The sequence below is a fragment of the Glycine soja genome, chromosome 15, assembly GCF_004193775.1.
Source record: "Glycine soja cultivar W05 chromosome 15, ASM419377v2, whole genome shotgun sequence".
Lineage (NCBI taxonomy): Eukaryota > Viridiplantae > Streptophyta > Magnoliopsida > Fabales > Fabaceae > Glycine > Glycine soja.
This window is the reverse complement of record NC_041016.1, coordinates 35,071,206-35,090,332: the sequence shown is the minus strand read 5'-3', so window position 1 is coordinate 35,090,332 and position 19,127 is coordinate 35,071,206. Positions and strand designations below refer to the sequence as shown.

At 41.8% G+C, this 19,127-nt stretch overlaps 1 protein-coding gene across 1 annotated transcript; it reads left to right on the top strand.

Moving 5' to 3' along the window:
• The first annotated feature begins 17,540 nt into the window (after positions 1 to 17,540).
• Positions 17,541 to 18,336, top strand: LOC114386872 (cysteine-rich receptor-like protein kinase 10). The gene is made up of 3 exons (XM_028346934.1): positions 17,541 to 17,654; positions 17,746 to 17,896; positions 17,976 to 18,336. The coding sequence occupies exons 1-3, from the start codon at positions 17,566 to 17,568 to the stop codon at positions 18,285 to 18,287; spliced, it is 552 nt and encodes a 183-aa protein (XP_028202735.1). The 5' UTR covers positions 17,541 to 17,565; the 3' UTR covers positions 18,288 to 18,336.
• Positions 18,337 to 19,127: the final 791 nt, after the last annotated feature.

Genomic DNA, 19,127 nt, shown 5'->3' with positions numbered 1-19,127 from the left:
ATCCGTCCCTCTTTTTGCAAATGTTCTGTAGTTGCATCCTATCCAGAACCATATCAAAATTGTACTAATACTGCCTAACAAAGGCAACCATTAGGTCCTTCCAAGAATGGACTCGGGAAGATTCCAAGTTAGTGTACCAGGTTACAGCTACCCCAGTAAGACTTTCTTGGAAGGAATGTATCAGCAATTCCTCATCTTTTGCGTATTCCCCCATCTTCTGACAATACATCTTTAGATGGTTCTTGGGACAAGTAGTCCCCTTGTACTTGTCAAAGTCCAGCACCTTGAACTTAGGAGGGGTGATGATATTGGGTACTAGGAACAACTCTTCTAGGATAGCAAAGGCATAATCTTCACCTCCTTCAATGGCCCCGAGCCTTTCCTCTAGATGATCCAACTTTCCCATTTCTGCCATAGTCATGAGGGTTTTTAACCACTGTGGAACGCGAGGGTTGTGGTTGTGGGCGAAACTGAGGGCCCTCCAAAGTGTTTTCAAAGGGTATACCACCAACTGCTTGCCCTTCGGTGGCATATCCGAGCCAAGGCTCGAAGTCAGCTAGATTGTGGTGGGGAATTTCATGTGTCTCCTCCGTGGTTTGAGAGATATGTGCCTGATCAGATTGAGGTTATTGGTTCTCAATGAGTATCGGAGTGGAGTTATTGAGATTTTCATTGAGAGTGTATGCCACATTGGGTGGTGTATAGTTGGGAGGCAAGCCATATGATGGGAAGGCGTGCTCGTTTTGAATTTGCACATCATGGGGTCGTCCGTACTTCCCAAATCTTTGCCTATCATATTTGGATGATTCATTTGGTTGATGCCGGATGGGGACGTCGGGTTCACCTTAGCAATAGCGTTGGTAGCGGCAACTGCAACCATATCGACTTCCCTTCTCTTTTTCATGCTTATTATGGCTTCCATCATTGTGGCCATTTGCTCTTTCATGGCCTCCATTTCAGCCTTCATCTTCTCTTGCACCTCCTCTGCTTCACCCATTACTCTAGCTCTAGCACGAGTTCGGTAAGGGTGCCGTAAAGCGTGTCCTTTTCTTTTTGATAACAATGATTAAGTTCATTTTATTTTATTTTATTTTATTTTTCAAGGAAAGAATGCAATGAGCAATGCAACCAATGAAAAGCATGGATGCATGCGAATGATGTACAGTTGAAGTATTGCAAATTTTTACGCAGTGGAGTTCCCATCGGCGGGAGGGCGTGTAGCCCTCTCAAGGCGAGGACGTATAGTTCTCTGGAGGTGAGGGCGTGCAGCCCTCTGGTGGTGAGGACGTGTAGTCCTCTCAAGGCGAGGACATGTAGTCCTCTGACGGTGAGGGTAACTAGTACCCAAGGTGAGGGCGTGTAGCCCTCTCAAGGCGAGGACATGTAGTCCTCTGGAGGTGAGGGCGTGCAGCCCTCTGGTGGTGAGGACGTGTAGTCCTCTCAAGGCGAGGACATGTAGTCCTCTGGAGGTGAGGACGTGCAGCCCTCTGATGGTGAGGACGTGTAGCCCTCTGAAGGTGAGGACGTATAGTCCTCTGGAGACGAGGGTACTAGTACCCAAGGGTCCATCCTTATGAGAAAGCAAGGGATCGACTCATCGAGAGAGCTGGTCATCCCAAATTCAAAAGATTTGGACATTTAGATGTAGGGAATCTATGTAGTTAACATGATTTTTAGGGATGCTGATGACATGCGACCTTTCTTTGGTCCTTGTGAGGTGCTTGGCACCCATCATTAGGCAATTTGTGAAATTCCGGGAACAACAAGTCATTTACATGCGGAAATTTTATGGTCACCCGCGACTCTCGTCAACCGAGAGGAACGAAATTAGTATCATACCCTAATTTCGTCCGGGGACCTTTGCTTGATGACATGCGACCTTTCTTTGGTCCTTGTGAGGTGCTTGGCACCCATCATTAGGCAATTTGTGAAATTCTGGGAACAACAAGTCATTTGCATGTGGAGATTTTATCGTCACCCGCGACTCTCGTCAACCGAGAGGAACGAAATTAGTATCATACCCTAATTTCGTCCGGGGACCTTTGCTTGATGACATGCGACCTTTCTTTGGTCCTTGTGAGGTGCTTGGCACCCATCATTAGGCAATTTGTGAAATTCTGGGAACAACAAGTCATTTGCATGTGGAGATTTTATCGTCACCCGCGACTCTCGTCAAATCGAGAGGAACGAAATTAGTGTCTTATCTTTATTTTCCTTTTATCTCCAATAAAAGACAAGTAAAGAGGGGCAACTGTCATACCCTAATTTCGTCCGGGGACCTTTGCTTGATGACATGCGACCTTTCTTTGGTCCTTGTGAGGTGCTTGGCACCCATCATTAGGCAATTTGTGAAATTCCAGGACATGCCGGAAAACCAAAAAAATATTGATGCACAATCCGTAAGTTTCCGTGACACACCGGAAATCAAATGGAAGCATCGTTGCATAATTAAGTGAGGTTCCGTAACATTACGGAAAGAAAACAAGTATCGTTACGAAATTCGTAAGTTTCCGTAACTTTACGAAAAAAGAATCACCAAAAAAAAGCAGAGGGGGGTGTACTTAGTAAAAATGGGGGTGCAAATAGCACCCAGGCCCACTTGGGCCCTCCAGAATATTCCTCCAGAAGGCTGTTGCTTCTGGAGGAAGCAACCTGGCTCGCCTGGGCGAGCTGGGCGGCAACCACCTCCCCTATTTTGCTATAAATAGGGGAGAAAGTGAAGAAAAAAAAGGGTTCAGCCCCTTAGGCACGTCTCTCTCTTTCGAATTTGCTTGGAAAAATTGTTTCCGTGAACAAAATCTAAGCCGAGGCGCTTCCGAAACGTTTCCGTAACGTTTTCCATGAGGAATTTCGTGAAGGTTTCGACCATTCTTCGACGTTCTTCATTCGTTCTTCATCATTCTTCGATCTTCAACGGGTAAGTACCTCGAACCAAGCTTTTTGATTCATTCTATGTACCCGTAGTGGTCCACATTGTGTTTCGTGCATTTTTATTCTCGTTTTGTTTACTTTTTATACCCCCTCTTGACGTGCTTAAGCCATTTTACTTAAGTCATTTCTCGCTTAACTTAAAAATAAAATAAATTTCCACCGAACGTTTGAATTGTATTATCCGTTAACTTCGGTTAAAATAAATTCCGACCGTTCGGTCGTGCCGTAACCACGTTGGAAATCAAAAAAACGAGGTAAAAAATAATATAATAATAATAAAAAATCTTTTAGCAAAATAAAGCGGAAAATCAATCGAACGTTTTCTCTTTGGGATTTCTCATTCTTAATCGAATTGATTAATAACTAAAGTGAAACTAAGGCTAAAATCAACTCACCTAGTCAAGCTCGTCCACAAAAATAGGCTTTTGAAGTTTGTCATTTCAATTTCTCACTAAGTAAAATGGATCATTTTTAAGGTCCAAACGCCTTAAAATGATCACCTCTTAAGTAAAAAAGAATCACTTGATAAGAAAGAACTACGTAGGTCTGATTTTCTCATCCCAAATTGAGGAATACGTAGGAGCAAAGGGAAACACCCTTGTCGACCACAAAAAAGAAAAAATATAAAAAGGGTACAAAGGATATAAGGACATAAAAGGGAACGTAAAAATCAAAGTCATGTTTGCACATTCGATTAAAGGCTGCCGTCCCTTGGGACGGACGTGTGGGGTGCTAATACCTTCCCCGTGCATAAATACAACTCCCGAACCTTTCACTTAAAAGTTCGTAGATCGCGTCTTTTCCGGTTTTTCCGACGTTTTCCTCAAATAAACGTTGGTGGCGACTCCGCGCGTATTCCTTTCGTGGAACACGCATCCCGCGAGTCTCGCGTCGCCCTCCCGCCGAAGGGTAGGTTGCGACAGTTGGCGACTCCACTGGGGAAGGAGAGTATGTTGATGAAACCCCCGATAACCATAAATGAGATTTTGGATGTTAGCATTTCGTTTCTAAATGACCATTTAGAGGAAACACTGGGTTCGACAAAAATAGAAGAAAATCACTCAAAGTGTATCAATCTCGCACAGGTAAGTGTTTCATCCTAATTCCGAACCATAGATATGTCATGACTTGACTTTGCAAATTATTTCCTATCAAATCAAAAATTACATGCGTGATCATGGATCAATAGGGTTTCCCTTGGGAATGGGTTCTTTTGGTGGGCTTTTCGGCTTTTGTGTGTTTTTGGCCTTTTCCTTTTCTGTTTTGGTTTTGCGCGAGGCGAACAAGTCACCGACGCACAGGATTTTGGTTGGTAATCAAAGGGAGAAGACCACTTTAGGTCATGGTTTCCTTTCCTTCTTTTCGTTCATTTGGTGACAATTCTGTATTGTTCAGATATTGTCCGGTCCAAAGACCTTTCTGCACATTTCTTCTGTTTTCTTTCGATCCTTGATCAGGAGCTTTCTTTCCTTCTTCTTCTTCCTTTTTTTTTTTTACTTTCTCCCATTCTTTGATTGGGAATTTTCTTTCTTTTCTTTTTGCTTTCTCCCACTCTTTGATTGGGAATTTCCTTTCTTTTCTTTTTGCTTTCTCTTGGATTGGAAATTTTCCTTCTCTTCTTTTTTGCTTCCGAGGGTAAGGATTGACATTCTCACCCTGGGTCAAGGTTTATGGTGAGTCAGGATTTTGGCTCAAGGCTTGTAGAATGGCTAGACATGATACATGTCAGGGTTTGGTTTGGTTCAAGGATAAAAAGGGATGCCCCACATTATTTCCATGACACAAATGCAAAAATGATGATTTGGAAACTTTATGCAAAACTGGTCATGCATGCACCTATGCGGACACTCAAGTGTCAAATTTTTATGGTCATGTGATGCTAGGGCTCAGGATTCATTTCCTCTATTTTAAATCAACCCAATGTTTCCAAAATATGTTCTTTTATCCATTTGTGCATTCATCCGAGTCCATTTTGGGTACTCGGGAAAATTTCACAGCATTCACCCTTCAGGTGTACACACATTTTTTTTTTCCAAAAACTAGCTATGATTAGCGAATTTTTTTTTCCAAAGAAGAGTTGGAAGTCATCTCTTTTCAAAAGCATGTTGGTTTTTCAGCTAGACAACTTATTTTTCTTTTTTTCTCTCTTTTTTCTCTTTTTTTTTATTTGTTTATTTCTTTTTCTTGTTTGTTTTTTTTTCATGAGGTATTTTGCTACCTAAACATGTGTATATTTTTGTGAGGTATTTTTGCTATATACATGCATATTCAAGGTATCTTGCTACCTAAACATACATATATATATTTTGTGAGGTATCTTTTTGCTACATACATGCATATCTAAGGTATCTTGCTACCTAAACATACATATATATATTTTGTGAGGTAGTTGTTTGCTACCTAAATTACATACATGCATATCTAAGGTATTTTTCACTACCTAAACACGCATACATATATTTTGTGAGGTATGACTACCTTCCGAGCTTGTGCTCGTTTTATTTAAATTCTAAGGATCATGAGCAACTAGGTGTGTCCCAATAAGACTTGAGAAACAACAGGTGATCAAATAGCAAGCAGAAATTTAAAAGTTACTAGGTTGCCTCCTAGTAGCGCTTCTTTAACGTCTTGAGCTGGACGCCTAATGATTTGTCGGTCATGGACCTAGTACTTTGGTTACCTTTGGCTTCGGACTTGGTCGCCTATTGGTCGGCCATGTGGTGTAGGCAATACTCAAACCTTTTTGCGGATGAGCAGAGGTGAACTCTAAAGGTGGTGGTGGTGCGTCTGTTGCCCGCTGCCGACCATCCCCTGGCTGCTGTGGTGTCTCGCCCTGCGCCCGTCTGGGGGCGCAGTACTTCTTGCTGAAAGCCCGGTTAATGCGGGGCCTAATGACCTTGTTGGGGCGACGGGCACTCCGTAGAACTGACAGAGACCCGTATTTAGAGCTGGCAACTCCAAGAACCTGTTGGCCTTCTTCGGGTCCACTAGATGTCTTGCGGGCACAATCCCTGTGAACAATAGATGACATCAGAAATCAGTTGGGGGAAGTGCATACTTACCTATGCCACGACGACATGAACTTGCTGGGGGGAACGGGCGCCCTATAGGGCCGACAGAGGCCCGTAACCAGAGCTGGAAACCCCAGGGCCCTGTTGGACTTCTTCAGGTCCACTGGGTGTCTTTGTGTGTGCGATCCCTGCAAACAATAGATGGTATCAGAAATCAGTTGAACCATATGCATACTTACCCACGTCGGGACGACACAGACCAACTGATACTTTTGCAGGGGGAGATTGGCATTGCGGTCGCTGGGAAGAATGTTGCAAGTAGCAATGTCATCTATATCTGTGTAAGAGTGGTCATGTTGGTGCGCATGATCCGCACTCGTCTCTTTGCAGCGGCACGGGTGAAATCTTGCCCCGGTATGCATAGTAGCTGTGTGATAGCCTCCCTCTCTGGTTGTGCTCGCACAGTTGGCCCTCCTCCAATATCAGGGGGTGGCCCAGGAACCGTTAAAAGGAAACTACTGGTCCCTTAACCGGGAGTGCAAGTCTCGGTTAAGCATTTAAGGACAGAGGACCTTAAATTATCTTAAGGTGTGGATATGGAGCCCACTGAAAGTGAGGATGCGTAGTCCTCTGAGGGTGAGGACGTGCAGTCCTTTGATGGCGAGGGCATGTCCCCCTTTGAAAATGGGGAACATGTAGTCCTCTGATGGCGAGGACGTGCAATCCTCTAAAGGTGAGGGCATGTCCCCCTTTGAAGGTGAGGGCGTGTAGCCCTACAAAGGTGAAGGCACATGACCCTTTGAAGGCGAGGACGTGTAGTCCTCTGAAGTTGAAGTGAAGGGTTGCACGTCCTCTAAAATTGATTCAACCTCATGTCCTGCGTAAAAATTCGCAATACTTCATCTGTGTATCATTCACATACATCCATGCTTTTCATTGGTTGCATTGCTCATTGCATTCTTTCCTTGAAAAAGAAAATAAAAATAAAAATTAATAAAATAAAATAAAATAAAATAAAAATGAACTTAATTGTTATTATCAAAAAGAAAAAAACACGCTTTACGGCGCCCTTATCGAACCTGTGCTAGAGCTAGAGTAATGGATGAAATAGAGAAGGTGCAAGAGCAGATGAAGGCCGACCCGGAGGCCTTGAAAGAGAAAATGGCCACAATGGTAGAGGCCATGATGAGCATAAAGGAGATGGTGGAGGTCAGTGCGGCTTACCAAACCCATGCTAGAGCTAAAATAATGGGTGAAGTAGAGAAGGTGCAAGAGCATATGAAGGCCGACATGGAGGCCATGAAAGAGCAAATGGTAGGCAAAGATTAGGGAAGTACGGGCGGCCCCCCATTATGTGCAAATTCAAAACAAGCATGCCTTCCCACCATATGGCTGGCCTCCCAACTATACACCACCCAATGTGGCATACATTCTCAATGAAAATCTCAATAACTCCACTCCGATACTCATTGAGAACCAATAACCTCAATCTGATCAGGCACATATCTCTCAAACCATGGGGGAGACACATGAAATTCCCCACCACAATCTAGCTGACTTCGAGCCTTGGCTCGGATATGCCACTGAAGGGCAAGCAGTTGGTGGTATACCCTTTGAAAACACTTTGGAGGGCCCTCAGTTTCGCCCGCAACCACAACCATTGCATTTTGCGGTGGGAAGAGCCCCTCCTGCTATGGCCGAAAAGGGAAAGGCGGATCATCTAGAGGAAAGGCTCAGGGCCATTGAAGAAGGTGGAGATTATTCCTTTGCTAACCTAGAAGAGTTGTTCCTAGTACCCAATATCATCACCCCTCCCAAGTTCAAGGTGCTAGACTTTGACAAGTACAAGGGGACTACTTGCCCCAAGAACCATCCAAAGATGTATTGTCGGAAGATAAGGGCATACACAAAGATGAGGAATTGCTAATACATTTCTTCCAAGAAAGTCTTACTGGGGTAGCTGTTACCTGGTACACTAACTTGGAACCTTCTCGAGTCCATACTTGGAAGGACCTAATGGTTGCCTTCGTTAGGCAGTATCAGTACTATTCTGATATGGTTCCGGATAGGATGCAACTACAGAACATGTGCAAAAAGGGAGACGATAATCGTGATGGTAGACACATTATCGGTACTCTACTATGAAAAGATGGTGGGCTACGCACCCTCAAAGCTTTGCAGATTTGGTCTTCGCCAGTGAAAGGATCAAAGCGGGTCTGAAAAGAGGCAAATTTAATCATCCCACTCGGACGAATGAGAAAACTGGGGCAAATGAAGAGGGAGAGAATAAGGGAGAAGCCCATGTTATGACTGCCATTCCTGTACGGCCAAGTTTCCCATCAACCCAACAATGTCATTACTCAGCCAATAACAAACCTTCTCCTTACCTACTGCCATTTTATCCACAAAGGCCATCCCTAAAATCAACCACAAAGCCTACCTACCGCACTTCCAATGACAAACACCACCTTTAGCACAAACCAAAAACACCAACCAAGAAGTGAATTTTGCAGCGAGAAAGCCTGTAGAATTCACCCCAATTCCAGTGTCCTATGCTGACTTGCTCCCATATCTACTTGATAATTCAATGGTAGCCATAACCCTAGCCGAGGTTCATCAACCTCCATTTCTCCAAGAATACGACTCGAACGCAACGTGTGCTTGTCGCGGAGAAGCCCCGGGGCGTTCCATTGAGCATTGTAGGGCTCTGAAGCGTAAGGTGCAAGGTCTAATTGATATGGGCTGGCTGAAATTTGAGGAGAATCGCGTGTAAATCCTGACATTGACAAGAGATGCCACACATGGGACAATTTTGAAAGCTGTTGTTAGATGTCTCTAATGACTCATCAGGATTTTCAACTTTCACTGGAAGTGGGTGCAAGCCATTGGTCTGTTTGCTCAAGTGACCTGTGCTCCTGAGTTTGGACTTCTAAGATCGTTCAATCAGAGATTACTCGTCCTTCACGTTGATGGGGGTGCCGTAAAACAACGAGTAAAGTTCAAAACAAAAAAGTTTCAAAATAAAAAAAATAAGTTTCAAAATAAAAAATAAAAAAAGCATTTGATTGACTGTGTTTTCAAGACGTTCATGTGACCTCATTCCGGAAAGTCTGTCTTTTTAGAGAGAAGTGAGTTATCAAGAATAGGATGTTGGACAAATGGCCTCAGTTACCTTAAGAAAAAAAGGGGGTCGAATTAAGATGCAAAGACTATTCCCCAATTGAACTATCACTCTTTCTTTTTGGATTAACAATGCACCCTTAAACATGAATTACTCAAAAGATAATTCAAAATAAACTTCTTTAAAGCAAAAGATAAATAGCAATAAATAAAAGAAGTTTAAGGGAAGAGAGGAATGCAAACTTGATTTATGCTGGTTCGGCCACTTCCTGTGCCTACATCCAGCCCTCAAGCAACCCACTTGAGATTTTCCACTCTCTTTGTAAAACTCCTTTTACAAAGTCTGAACCACACAGGGACAACCCTTCCCTTGTGTTCAGGAATCCTCTACAACAAGAGACCCACGATCTCTTAATCCCTTTTCAGAAATAAGAAGGAGAGAAGAAGAGATCTCTCTTAAAAGAGATAGATTGTACAATGAAGATCAATCAAAATTCCTTATCGAATATGCAAGTGGTTGACCAAGGAATCTTTTTGAGAGGATAAGACATTTCAGTTCAGAAAAACTCTCTTAATCTTTTGAGAGGATAAAACTTTTTGGGCAATGAAAACTCTTTTTAATGGCCATTCATAAAAAATTTGAATAGATGTGACTCTTGGAAATTATTTTCTGAAAATCCCCTCTGGTAATTGATTACAAGACTTGTGCAAACGATTACAGATTTTAAAATTTTCAAAAAAAAAAAAAAAACTGCTGGTAATCAATTACCATCCATGTGTAATCGATTACACATTATAAATTTTGAGTTCAAATTTCTAGTGACTGTTATAAACATTTTCAGCTGCTGGTAATCGATTACCAGAGAGCAAATCTCAATTTGAAATGATAGAATTCTTTGGTCAAACCTTTTGTTTTTCAATTTGGAAACTTCTTCTTAAGATTCTAGAGATCAACTTGATCATATATCTTGATTTCTTGTCTTGAATAAAACTTGGAAGCACTTGATCCTTTGGCATCATCAAAACATCAAAACATCTTGCTTCTACATAGGAGTCATTTGACTTAATCCATCGAAAAATCCTTCAACTATTTCTCGTCCTTGAAAAAATTCTTTTTGCAAGAATTAACTCCTTCTTTCATTCTTCCTCGCTACAAGGCTATGAAAACAAGACAACGATGGTTACCTCATAGCCCTACACTGGGGCAACGAAAGGCACCATGCAAAAACCTCAAGCGAACCTAGGGGCAGATTAGAAGTTCTCACCCAATAGGTTCCCTCCTACAAGGTCATGACGAAAGACAACGATTGGTACCTCAAAGCCTTACACTGGGGCAATGAGGGGCATCGTGCATGAGCCTCAAGTGAACATAGGGGCAGATCAAAAGTTTTCATCCGTCGATGTTTTTAAACAAATAAAAAAAAAGGGAGACAAACCCTGGAATTTCAATAGATTGATTAAACATCAAACAGCTCCATTGCCGTCACTCCAAAATGGTCAAGTGACTAAATCAAACAGAACATACACTCTGAGGGAGTTCCCGGAGAGGTTTGCAAAAGATAGGATAAGGTTGCATGAATTATCACCTTTTTCAAAAGGACAGTCAATCTGTGTTTTCCAAAAAAAATTAAATCAAAATCAAAATCACAAAATAGGGAAAGAATGTCATGAACATTGTGCAACTTTCCATTGCATTGCATTGTTTCATGTGCGGTCAGCATTACCAAATTTCACAACAAAGGTTGCATGCGTCTGCATCCCTAAAAATCATGTTAACTGCATCGATTTCCTACATCTAATATCCAGTCAAGTGGATTTGGGATGACCGGCCCTCTCGATGAGTCGATCTCTTGCTTTCTCATAAGGGTGGACCCTTGGGTACTTGTACCTATCACCTTTAGAGGACTATACGTCCTCGCCTTGAGAGGACTACACGTCCTCACCTTCAGAGGGCTACACGCCCTCGCCATCAGAGGACTACATGTCCTCGCCTTGAGAGGGCTACACGCCCTCACCTTGGGTACTAGTTACCCTCACCGTTGAGAGGACTACACGTCCTCGCCTTGAGAGGACTACACGTCCTCACCATCAGAGGGCTGCACGCCCTCACCTCCAGAGGACTACATGTCCTCGCCTTGAGAGGGCTACACGACCTCACCTTGGGTACTAGTTACCCTCACCGTTAGAGGACTACACGTCCTCGCCTTGAGAGGACTACACGTCCTCGCCATCAGAGGACTGCATGTCCTCACCTTCGTAGGGCTACACACCCTCACCTTTAGAGGACTACACGTCCTCAGAGGGCTACCCGCCCTCGCCTTGGGTACTAGTTACCCTCACCTTCAGAGGACTACACCTCCTCACCTTCAGAGGGCTACACGCCCTCGCCATCAGAGGACTGCATGTCCTCACCTTCGTAAGCTACACGCCCTCACCTTTAGAGGACCACACGTCCTCACCTTCAGAGGGCTACATGCCCTCGCCATCAGAGGACTGCATGTCCTCACCTTCGTAGGGCTACACGCCCTCGCCATTAGAGGACTGCATGTCCTCACCTTCGTAGGGCTACACGCCCTAACCTTCAGATGGCTACACGCCCTCGCCATCAGAGGACTGCATGTCCTCACCTTCAGAGGGCTACACGCCCTCACCTTGAGAGGACTACACGTCCTCGCCAACAGAGGGCTGCACGCCCTCACCTTGGGAGGACTACACGTCCTCGCCATCAGTGGGCTGCACGCCCTCACCTCCAAAGGACTACACATCCTCGCCTTGAGAGTGTTGCACGTCCTCACCTTTAGAGGGCTACGTGTCCTCATTTTCAGTGTGCTCCACATCCACACCTTAAGAGGATTTAAGGTCCTCTGCCCTTAAATGCTTAACTGAGACTTTCACTCCCGATTAAGGGGCCAGTAGTTTCCTTTTAACGGTTCCTAGGCCACCCCCTGATATTGGAAGAGGGCCAACTGTGCGAGCACGACCAGAGAGGGAGGCTGTCAGATGGCTATTATGCATACCGAGGCAGGATTTCACCCGTACCGCTGCAAAGAGACAAGTGCGGACCATGCGCACCAACATGACCACTCTTACACAAATATAGATGACATTGCTACTTAGAAACATTCTGCCCAGCGACCGCAATGCCAATCCCCCCCTGCAAAAGTATCAGTTGGTCTGTGTCGTCCCGACATGGGTAAGTATGCATATGGTTCAACTGATTTCTGATACCATCTATTGTTTGCAAGGATCGCACCCACAAGACACCCAGTGGACCCGGAAAAGTCCAACAGGGCCCTGGGGTTTCCAGCTCTGGTTACGGGCCTCTATTAGTCCTACAGGGTGCCCGTACCCCCCCGGCAAGGTCACGTCATCATAGGTAAGTATGCACCTCCCCCAACTGATTTCTGATTTCATCTATTGTTTGCAGGGATCGTGCCTGCAAGACACCCAGTGGACCCGAAGAAGTCCAACAGGGTCTTGGAGTTGTCAAGCTCTAATTACGGGTCTCTGTCAGTTCTACAGAGTACCTGTCACCTCCAGCAAGGGCATCAGGCCCCCTACTAATCGAGCTTTCATCAAGAAGTACTGCGTCTCCAAGCAGGCGCAGGGCGAAACACCACAGCAGCCTGGGGATGGCCAGCAGCGGGCAACAGATGCACCGCCATCACCTCTAGAGTTCACCTCTGCTCACCCACAAAAAGGTTTGAGTATTGCCTACACCACATGGCCGACCAATAGGCGACCAAGTCCAAAGCCAAAGGTAAGCAAAGTACTAGGTCAGTGATCGACAAGTCATAAGGCATCCAGCTCAAGACGTTAAAGAAGCGCTACTAGGAGGCAACATAGTACCTTTTGAATCTATGCTTGTTATTTGATCACTTTTTATAGTAGGACGCACCTAGTTGCTCATGATCCTGGGAATTTAAATAAAACAAGCGCAAGCTCGGAAGGTAGTCATACCTCACAAAATATATATATGTATGTTTAGGTAGAAAGATACCTTAGATATGCATGTATGTAAACAAAAAATACTTCACAAAATATATATATGTATGTTTAGGTAGAAAGATACCTTAGATATGCATGTATGTAAACAAAAAATACTTCACAAAATATATATATGTATGTTTAGGTAGAAAGATACCTTGAATATGCATGTATGTAGCAAAAATACTTCACAAAATATATATATGTATGTTTAGGTAGAAAGATACCTTGGATGTGCATGTATAGAGCAAAAATACCTTACAAAACATATATATGTATGTTTAGGTAGCAAGATACCTTGGATATGCATGTACATAGCAAAAATACCTCACAAAAAATATACACATGTTTAGGTAGCAAAATACCTCATGAAAAAAAAAGAAAAAAAAACAAAACAAAAAAACAAACGAGAAAAAGAAATGAACAAATGAAAAAAAAAAGAGAAAAAAGAAAAATAAGTTGTCAAGCTGAAAAACCAACATGCTTTTGAAAAGAGATGACTTCCAACTTTTCTTTGAAAAAATTCACTGATCATAACTAGTTTTTGAAAAAAATGTGTGTACACCTGAAGGGTGAATGCTGTGAAATTTTCCCAGACGCCCAAAATGGACTCGGATGAATGCACAAATTGATAAAAGAGCATATTTTGGAAACATTGGGTTGACTAAAAATAGAGGAAATGAATCCTGAGCCCTAGCATCACATGACCATAAAAATTTGACACTTGAGTGTCCACATAGGTGCATGCATGACCAGTTTTGCATAAAGTTTCCAAATCATCATTTTTGCATTTGTGTCATGGAAATAATGTGGGGCATCCCTTTTTGTCCTTGAACCAAACCAAACCCTGACATGTATCATGCCTAGCCATTCTACAAGTCTTGAGCCAAAATCCTGACTCACCATAAACCTTGACCCAGGGTGAGAATGTCAATCCTTACCCCCGGAAGCAAAAAAAGAAGAGAAGGAAAATTTCCAATCAAAGAAAAAGAGAAGGAAAATTTCCAATCAAAGAGAAAGCAAAAAAAAGAGGGAAGGAAAATTTCCAATCAAAGGAAAAAAGGAAGCAAGAAAATTCCCAATCAAAGAGTGGGAGAAAGCGAAGAGAAAGGAAAGAAAATTCCAAGTCAAAAAAAAAAAAAGAATGGGAGAAAGTAAAAAAAGAAGAAAGCTCCTGGTCAAAGAAACCAGAAGAAATGTGCAGAGAGGTCTTTGGACCGAACAATATTTGAACAATACAAAATTGTCACCAAATGAACAAAAAGAAGGAAAGGAAACCACGACCTAAAATGGTCTTCCCCCATTAGTTGCCAACCAAAATCTTGTGCGCTAGCAACCTTTTTTTGCCCCGCACTAAACAAAAACAGAATAGGAAAAAGCCAACAAAAAATCAAATGCCAAAAACACACAAAAGCCAAAAAACCCATCAAAAGAACCCATTCCCAAGGGAAGTCCTATTGATCCATGGTCACGCATGTAATTTTTGATTTGATAGGAAATAATTTGCAAAGTCAAGTCAGGACATATCTATGGTTTGGAATTAGGATGAAACACTTACCTGTGCGAGATTGATACACTTTGAGTGGATTTCTTCTATTTTTGTTGAACCTAGTGTTTCCTCTAAATGGTCATTTAGAAACGAAATGCTAACATCCAAAATCTCATTTATGGCTATGGGGGATTTCATCAACATACTCTCCTTCCCCGGTAAACGCATTGTTCTTTTCACTAAAAAAAAAAAAGCATATGCTGCTCTAATCAGTTGGAATATTTGTCTCTTTACTAAAGCATGTTTGCATTTTTAGTGAAGAAAACACCAAGACTTTTTTAAGTCTCACAAGTTATCCAGAACTACGTAGGTCTGAGTTCCTCATTGGAGGATACGTAGGAGCAAAAGCCTCGCTTTTGTCGACCACACTGCTTTCTGTTACCATGACCCAAGAGCTGGTAGCCCTCGGAGACACCTTACGGTTATCCGCACCTCGAGTGTGATTGATAAGCGGAGGCCAATATGGTCATCTGCGCCCTTTCCGGAGATGTAGGCATCTTCTGGTGGAGACTTTTTCAAATCTCACAAGTTATCTAGAACTACGTAGGTCTGAGTTCCTCATTGGAGGATCCATAGGAGCAAGAGCCTTGCTTTTGTCGGCCGCCCCATAATCTTTGTCATACCTTACGGTTATCCGCACCCTTTTGTCATCCAGAGGCGGCGGGCCCGATGACACGCGGAGATACCTTACGGTTATCCGCACCCTTTTGTCATCCAGAGGCGGCGGGCCTGATGACATGCAGAGACTTACATAGTCTTCTGCACCTTTTGTTCCTCCGGGAACAACGAGTCATTTACATGCGGAGATTTTATGGTCACCCGCGACTCTCGTCAACCGAGAGGAACGAAATTAGTGTCATACCCTAATTTCATCCGGGGACCTTCGCTTGATGACATGCGACCTTTTTTTGGTCCTTGTGAGGTGCTTGGCACCCATCATTAGGCAATTTGTGAAATTCCGGGAACAACAAGTCATTTACATGCGGAAATTTTATGGTCACCCGCGACTCTCGTCAACCGAGAGGAACGAAATTAGTGTCATACCCTAATTTCGTCCAGGGACCTTTGCTTGATGACATGCGACCTTTCTTTGGTCCTTGTGAGGTGCTTGGCACCCATCATTAGGCAATTTGTGAAATTCCGGGAACAACAAGTCATTTGCATGTGGAGATTTTATGGTCACCCGCGACTCTCGTCAAATCGAGAGGAATGAAATTAGTGTCTTATCTTTACTTTCCTTTTATCTCCAATAAAAGACAAGTAAAGAGGGGCAACTGTCATACCCTAATTTCGTCCGGGGACCTTTGCTTGATGACATGCGACTTTTCTTTGGTCCTTGCAAGGTGCTTAGCACCCATCATTAGGCAATTTGTGAAATTCCAGGACATGCCGGAAAACCAAAAAATATTGATGCACAATCCGTAAGTTTCCGTGACACACCGGAAATCAAATGGAAGCATCGTTGCTTAATTAAGTGAGGTTCCGTAACATTCCGTAAGTCAAAAAGGGGATGATTATGTAATCCGCAAGGTTCCGTAACATTACGGAAAGAAAACAAGTATCGTTACGAAATTCGTAAGTTTCCGTAACTTTACGAAAAAAGAATCACAAAAAAAGGCAGAGGGAGATGTACTTAGTAAAAATGGGGGTGCAAATAGCACCCAGGCCCACTTGGGCACTCCAGAATATTCCTCCAGAAGGCTGTTGCTTCTAGAGGAAGCAACCTAGCTCGCCTGGGCGAGCTGAGCTCGCCTGAGCGAGTTGGGCGGCAACCACCTCCCCTATTTTGCTATAAATAGGGGAGGAAGTGAAGAAGAAAAGGGTTCAGCCCCTTAGGCACTTCTCTCTCTTTCGAATTTGCTTGGAAAAATTGTTTCCGTGAAGAAAATCTAAGCCGAGGCGCTTCCGAAACGTTTCCGTAACGTTTTCCGTGAAGAATTTCGCGAAGGTTTCGGCCGTTCTTCGACGTTCTTCATTCGTTCTTCATCGTTCTTCGATCTTCAACGGGTAAGTACCTCGAACCAAGCTTTTCGATTCATTCTATGTACCCGTAGTGGTCCACATTGTGTTTCGTGCATTTTTATTCTCGTTTTGTTTACTTTTTATACCCCCTCTTGACGTGCTTAAGCCATTTTACTTAAGTCATTTCTCGCTTAACTTAAAAATAAAATAAATTTCCACCGAACGTTTAAATTGTATTATCCGTTAACTTCGGTTAAAATAAATTCCGACCGTTCGGTCGTGCCGTAACCACGTTGGAAATAAAAAAAAGAGGTAAAAAATAATATAATAATAAAAAAAAATCTTTTAGCAAAATAAAGCGGAAAATCAATCGGACGTTTTCTCTTTGGGATTTCTCATTCTTAATCGAATTGATTAATAACTAAAGTGAAACTAAGGCGAAAATCAACTCGCCTAGTCAAGCTCGTCCATAAAAATAGGCTTTTGAAGTTTGTCATTTCAATTTCTCACTAAGTAAAATGGATCATTTTTAAGGTCCAACGCCTTAAAATGATCACCACTTAAGTAAAAAAGAATCACTTGATAAGAAAGAACTACGTAGGTCTGATTTTCTCATCCCAAATTGAGGAATACGTAGGAGAACAGGGAAACACCCTTGTCGACCACAAAAAAGAAAAAATATAAAAGGGTATAAAGGATATAAGGACATAAAAGGGAACGTAAAAATCAAAGTCATGTTTGCACATTCGATTAAAGGTTGTCGTCCCTTGGGACGGACGTGTGGGGTGCTAATACCTTCCCCGTGCATAAATACAACTCCCGAACCTTTCACTTAAAAGCTCGTAGATCGCGTCTTTTCCGGTTTTTCTGACGTTTTCCTCAAATAAATGTTGGTGACGACTCCGCGCGTATTCCTTTCGTGGAACACGCATCCCGTGAGTCACGCGTCGCCCTCCCGCCGAAGGGTAGGTTGCGACAACTAGTAACATACTTCTTGATGAAAATATGAACCCAAAAATTTCAGATTTTGGAATGGCAAGAATGTTTACACAACAAGAATCTGCATCAAATACCAACAGGATTGTTGGGACATAGTGAGCTTGCTAAACTTTTTATTCCAAGTGTTGTTGATCAATATATACATAAATTGTATTTTGTCATGTTATAAATTAAATTATCTTGCAGTGGCTACATGTCTCCAGAATATGCCATGGAAGGAACTTTCGCTACAAAGTCGGATGTCTATAGCTTTGGAGTTCTGCTGCTGGAAATTGTTAGTGGAAGAAAAAACACTAGCTTTTATGATGATGACCGTCCATTAAACCTAATAGGACATGTATGTGAAATTAGCCTCACTGAGTTACTTATTTGGTGTAATATTCTCTGGCTTATTAATTTGAATAAGATTCTAACAGGTATGGGAATTATGGAAAGATGGCAAATGTCTTCAATTAGTGGATCCATCATTAAATGAGTTGTTTGATCGCGATGAAGTGCAAAGGTGCATTCATGTTGGTCTCTTGTGCGTTGAACACTATGCAAATGATAGACCCACAATGTCTGACATTATATCAATGTTGACAAACAAGAGTGCAACAGTGTCCTTACCTCAAAGACCAGCATTCTATGTTCAAAGAGAGATCCTTGATGAAAATTTATCTTCTACAGATTTGTGTACTACTTCTACCGTAGAAATTGCTACTTCTTTGGAAATAAATCAGGGTTAATTATTTACGTATTAATTGTTATTACCGAACTAGACAAATATGATGCGTTACGCAGGTTTATAAATAATTTTAAAAAAATTAAATAAATTATTTGTTTGATAAATCAAATTTTAAAATATAATTGTCAATGATATCTTATATTATTTTTTGTTAAAAGAGATAAAAAAATTACATATAAATTAAGATATTTTTTATTTATCAATATATTTATAATGAAATATTTTAAAATTTGAGGTTGATTATTCAACTAAAGTTGATTAATGTGAACATAAAAGTAAGTGCTATATATAAATTTTATAAGAATAATATAATAATAAAGTGAAATTGACATAATAAAACAGTTAAAAAATATATTTAATGAAAGAAAAAAATCAATCATAATGGTAAAACACATAAAAATGATGCGAATAAAATATAAAAAAATTGTTCATTTAAATAAAATTTTTGTATTTATTTTCTTTTGTTGGTGACCTGTTGTTGAATTTTATTTTCTTTTGTGTGCTTTTTTTTAAACTTTTTATGAGATTGAATAAACTTCATTTGATGATGAAGATGCATCTTTTTACTTCTTGGATACTTGTAGCTTTGAGCTTTTACTTATGAGAGATTGTTTTTTTTTCACATTTTTCTTTAATGAACTTTCTTCTTCTTCTTTTGACGATGAAGATGCATCTTTTGACTTGTGACAATTTATTTATTCGCCTTTTTTCTTAATGGACTTTGTCAAATTTGATAAACTTTTTCATTAGATGATGAAGATGCACATTTTGACTTGTTGGATGCTTGTAGCTTTGTGCTTTTACTCATAATTAGTTTTTCATCTCACTCATTTGATGATAT

What these genes read in the sequence shown, in the direction of transcription:
- LOC114386872 (XM_028346934.1), top strand. Translation starts at nt 17,566, where the DNA reads ATGAACCCAAAAATTTCAGATTTTGGAATGGCAAGAATGTTTACACAA. An exon ending in AACAGGATTGTTGGGACATA is followed by an intron (nt 17,655 to 17,745) that starts GTGAGCTTGCTA and finishes ATTATCTTGCAG; the next exon opens with TGGCTACATGTCTCCAGAAT. An exon ending in CATTAAACCTAATAGGACAT is followed by an intron (nt 17,897 to 17,975) that starts GTATGTGAAATT and finishes AGATTCTAACAG; the next exon opens with GTATGGGAATTATGGAAAGA.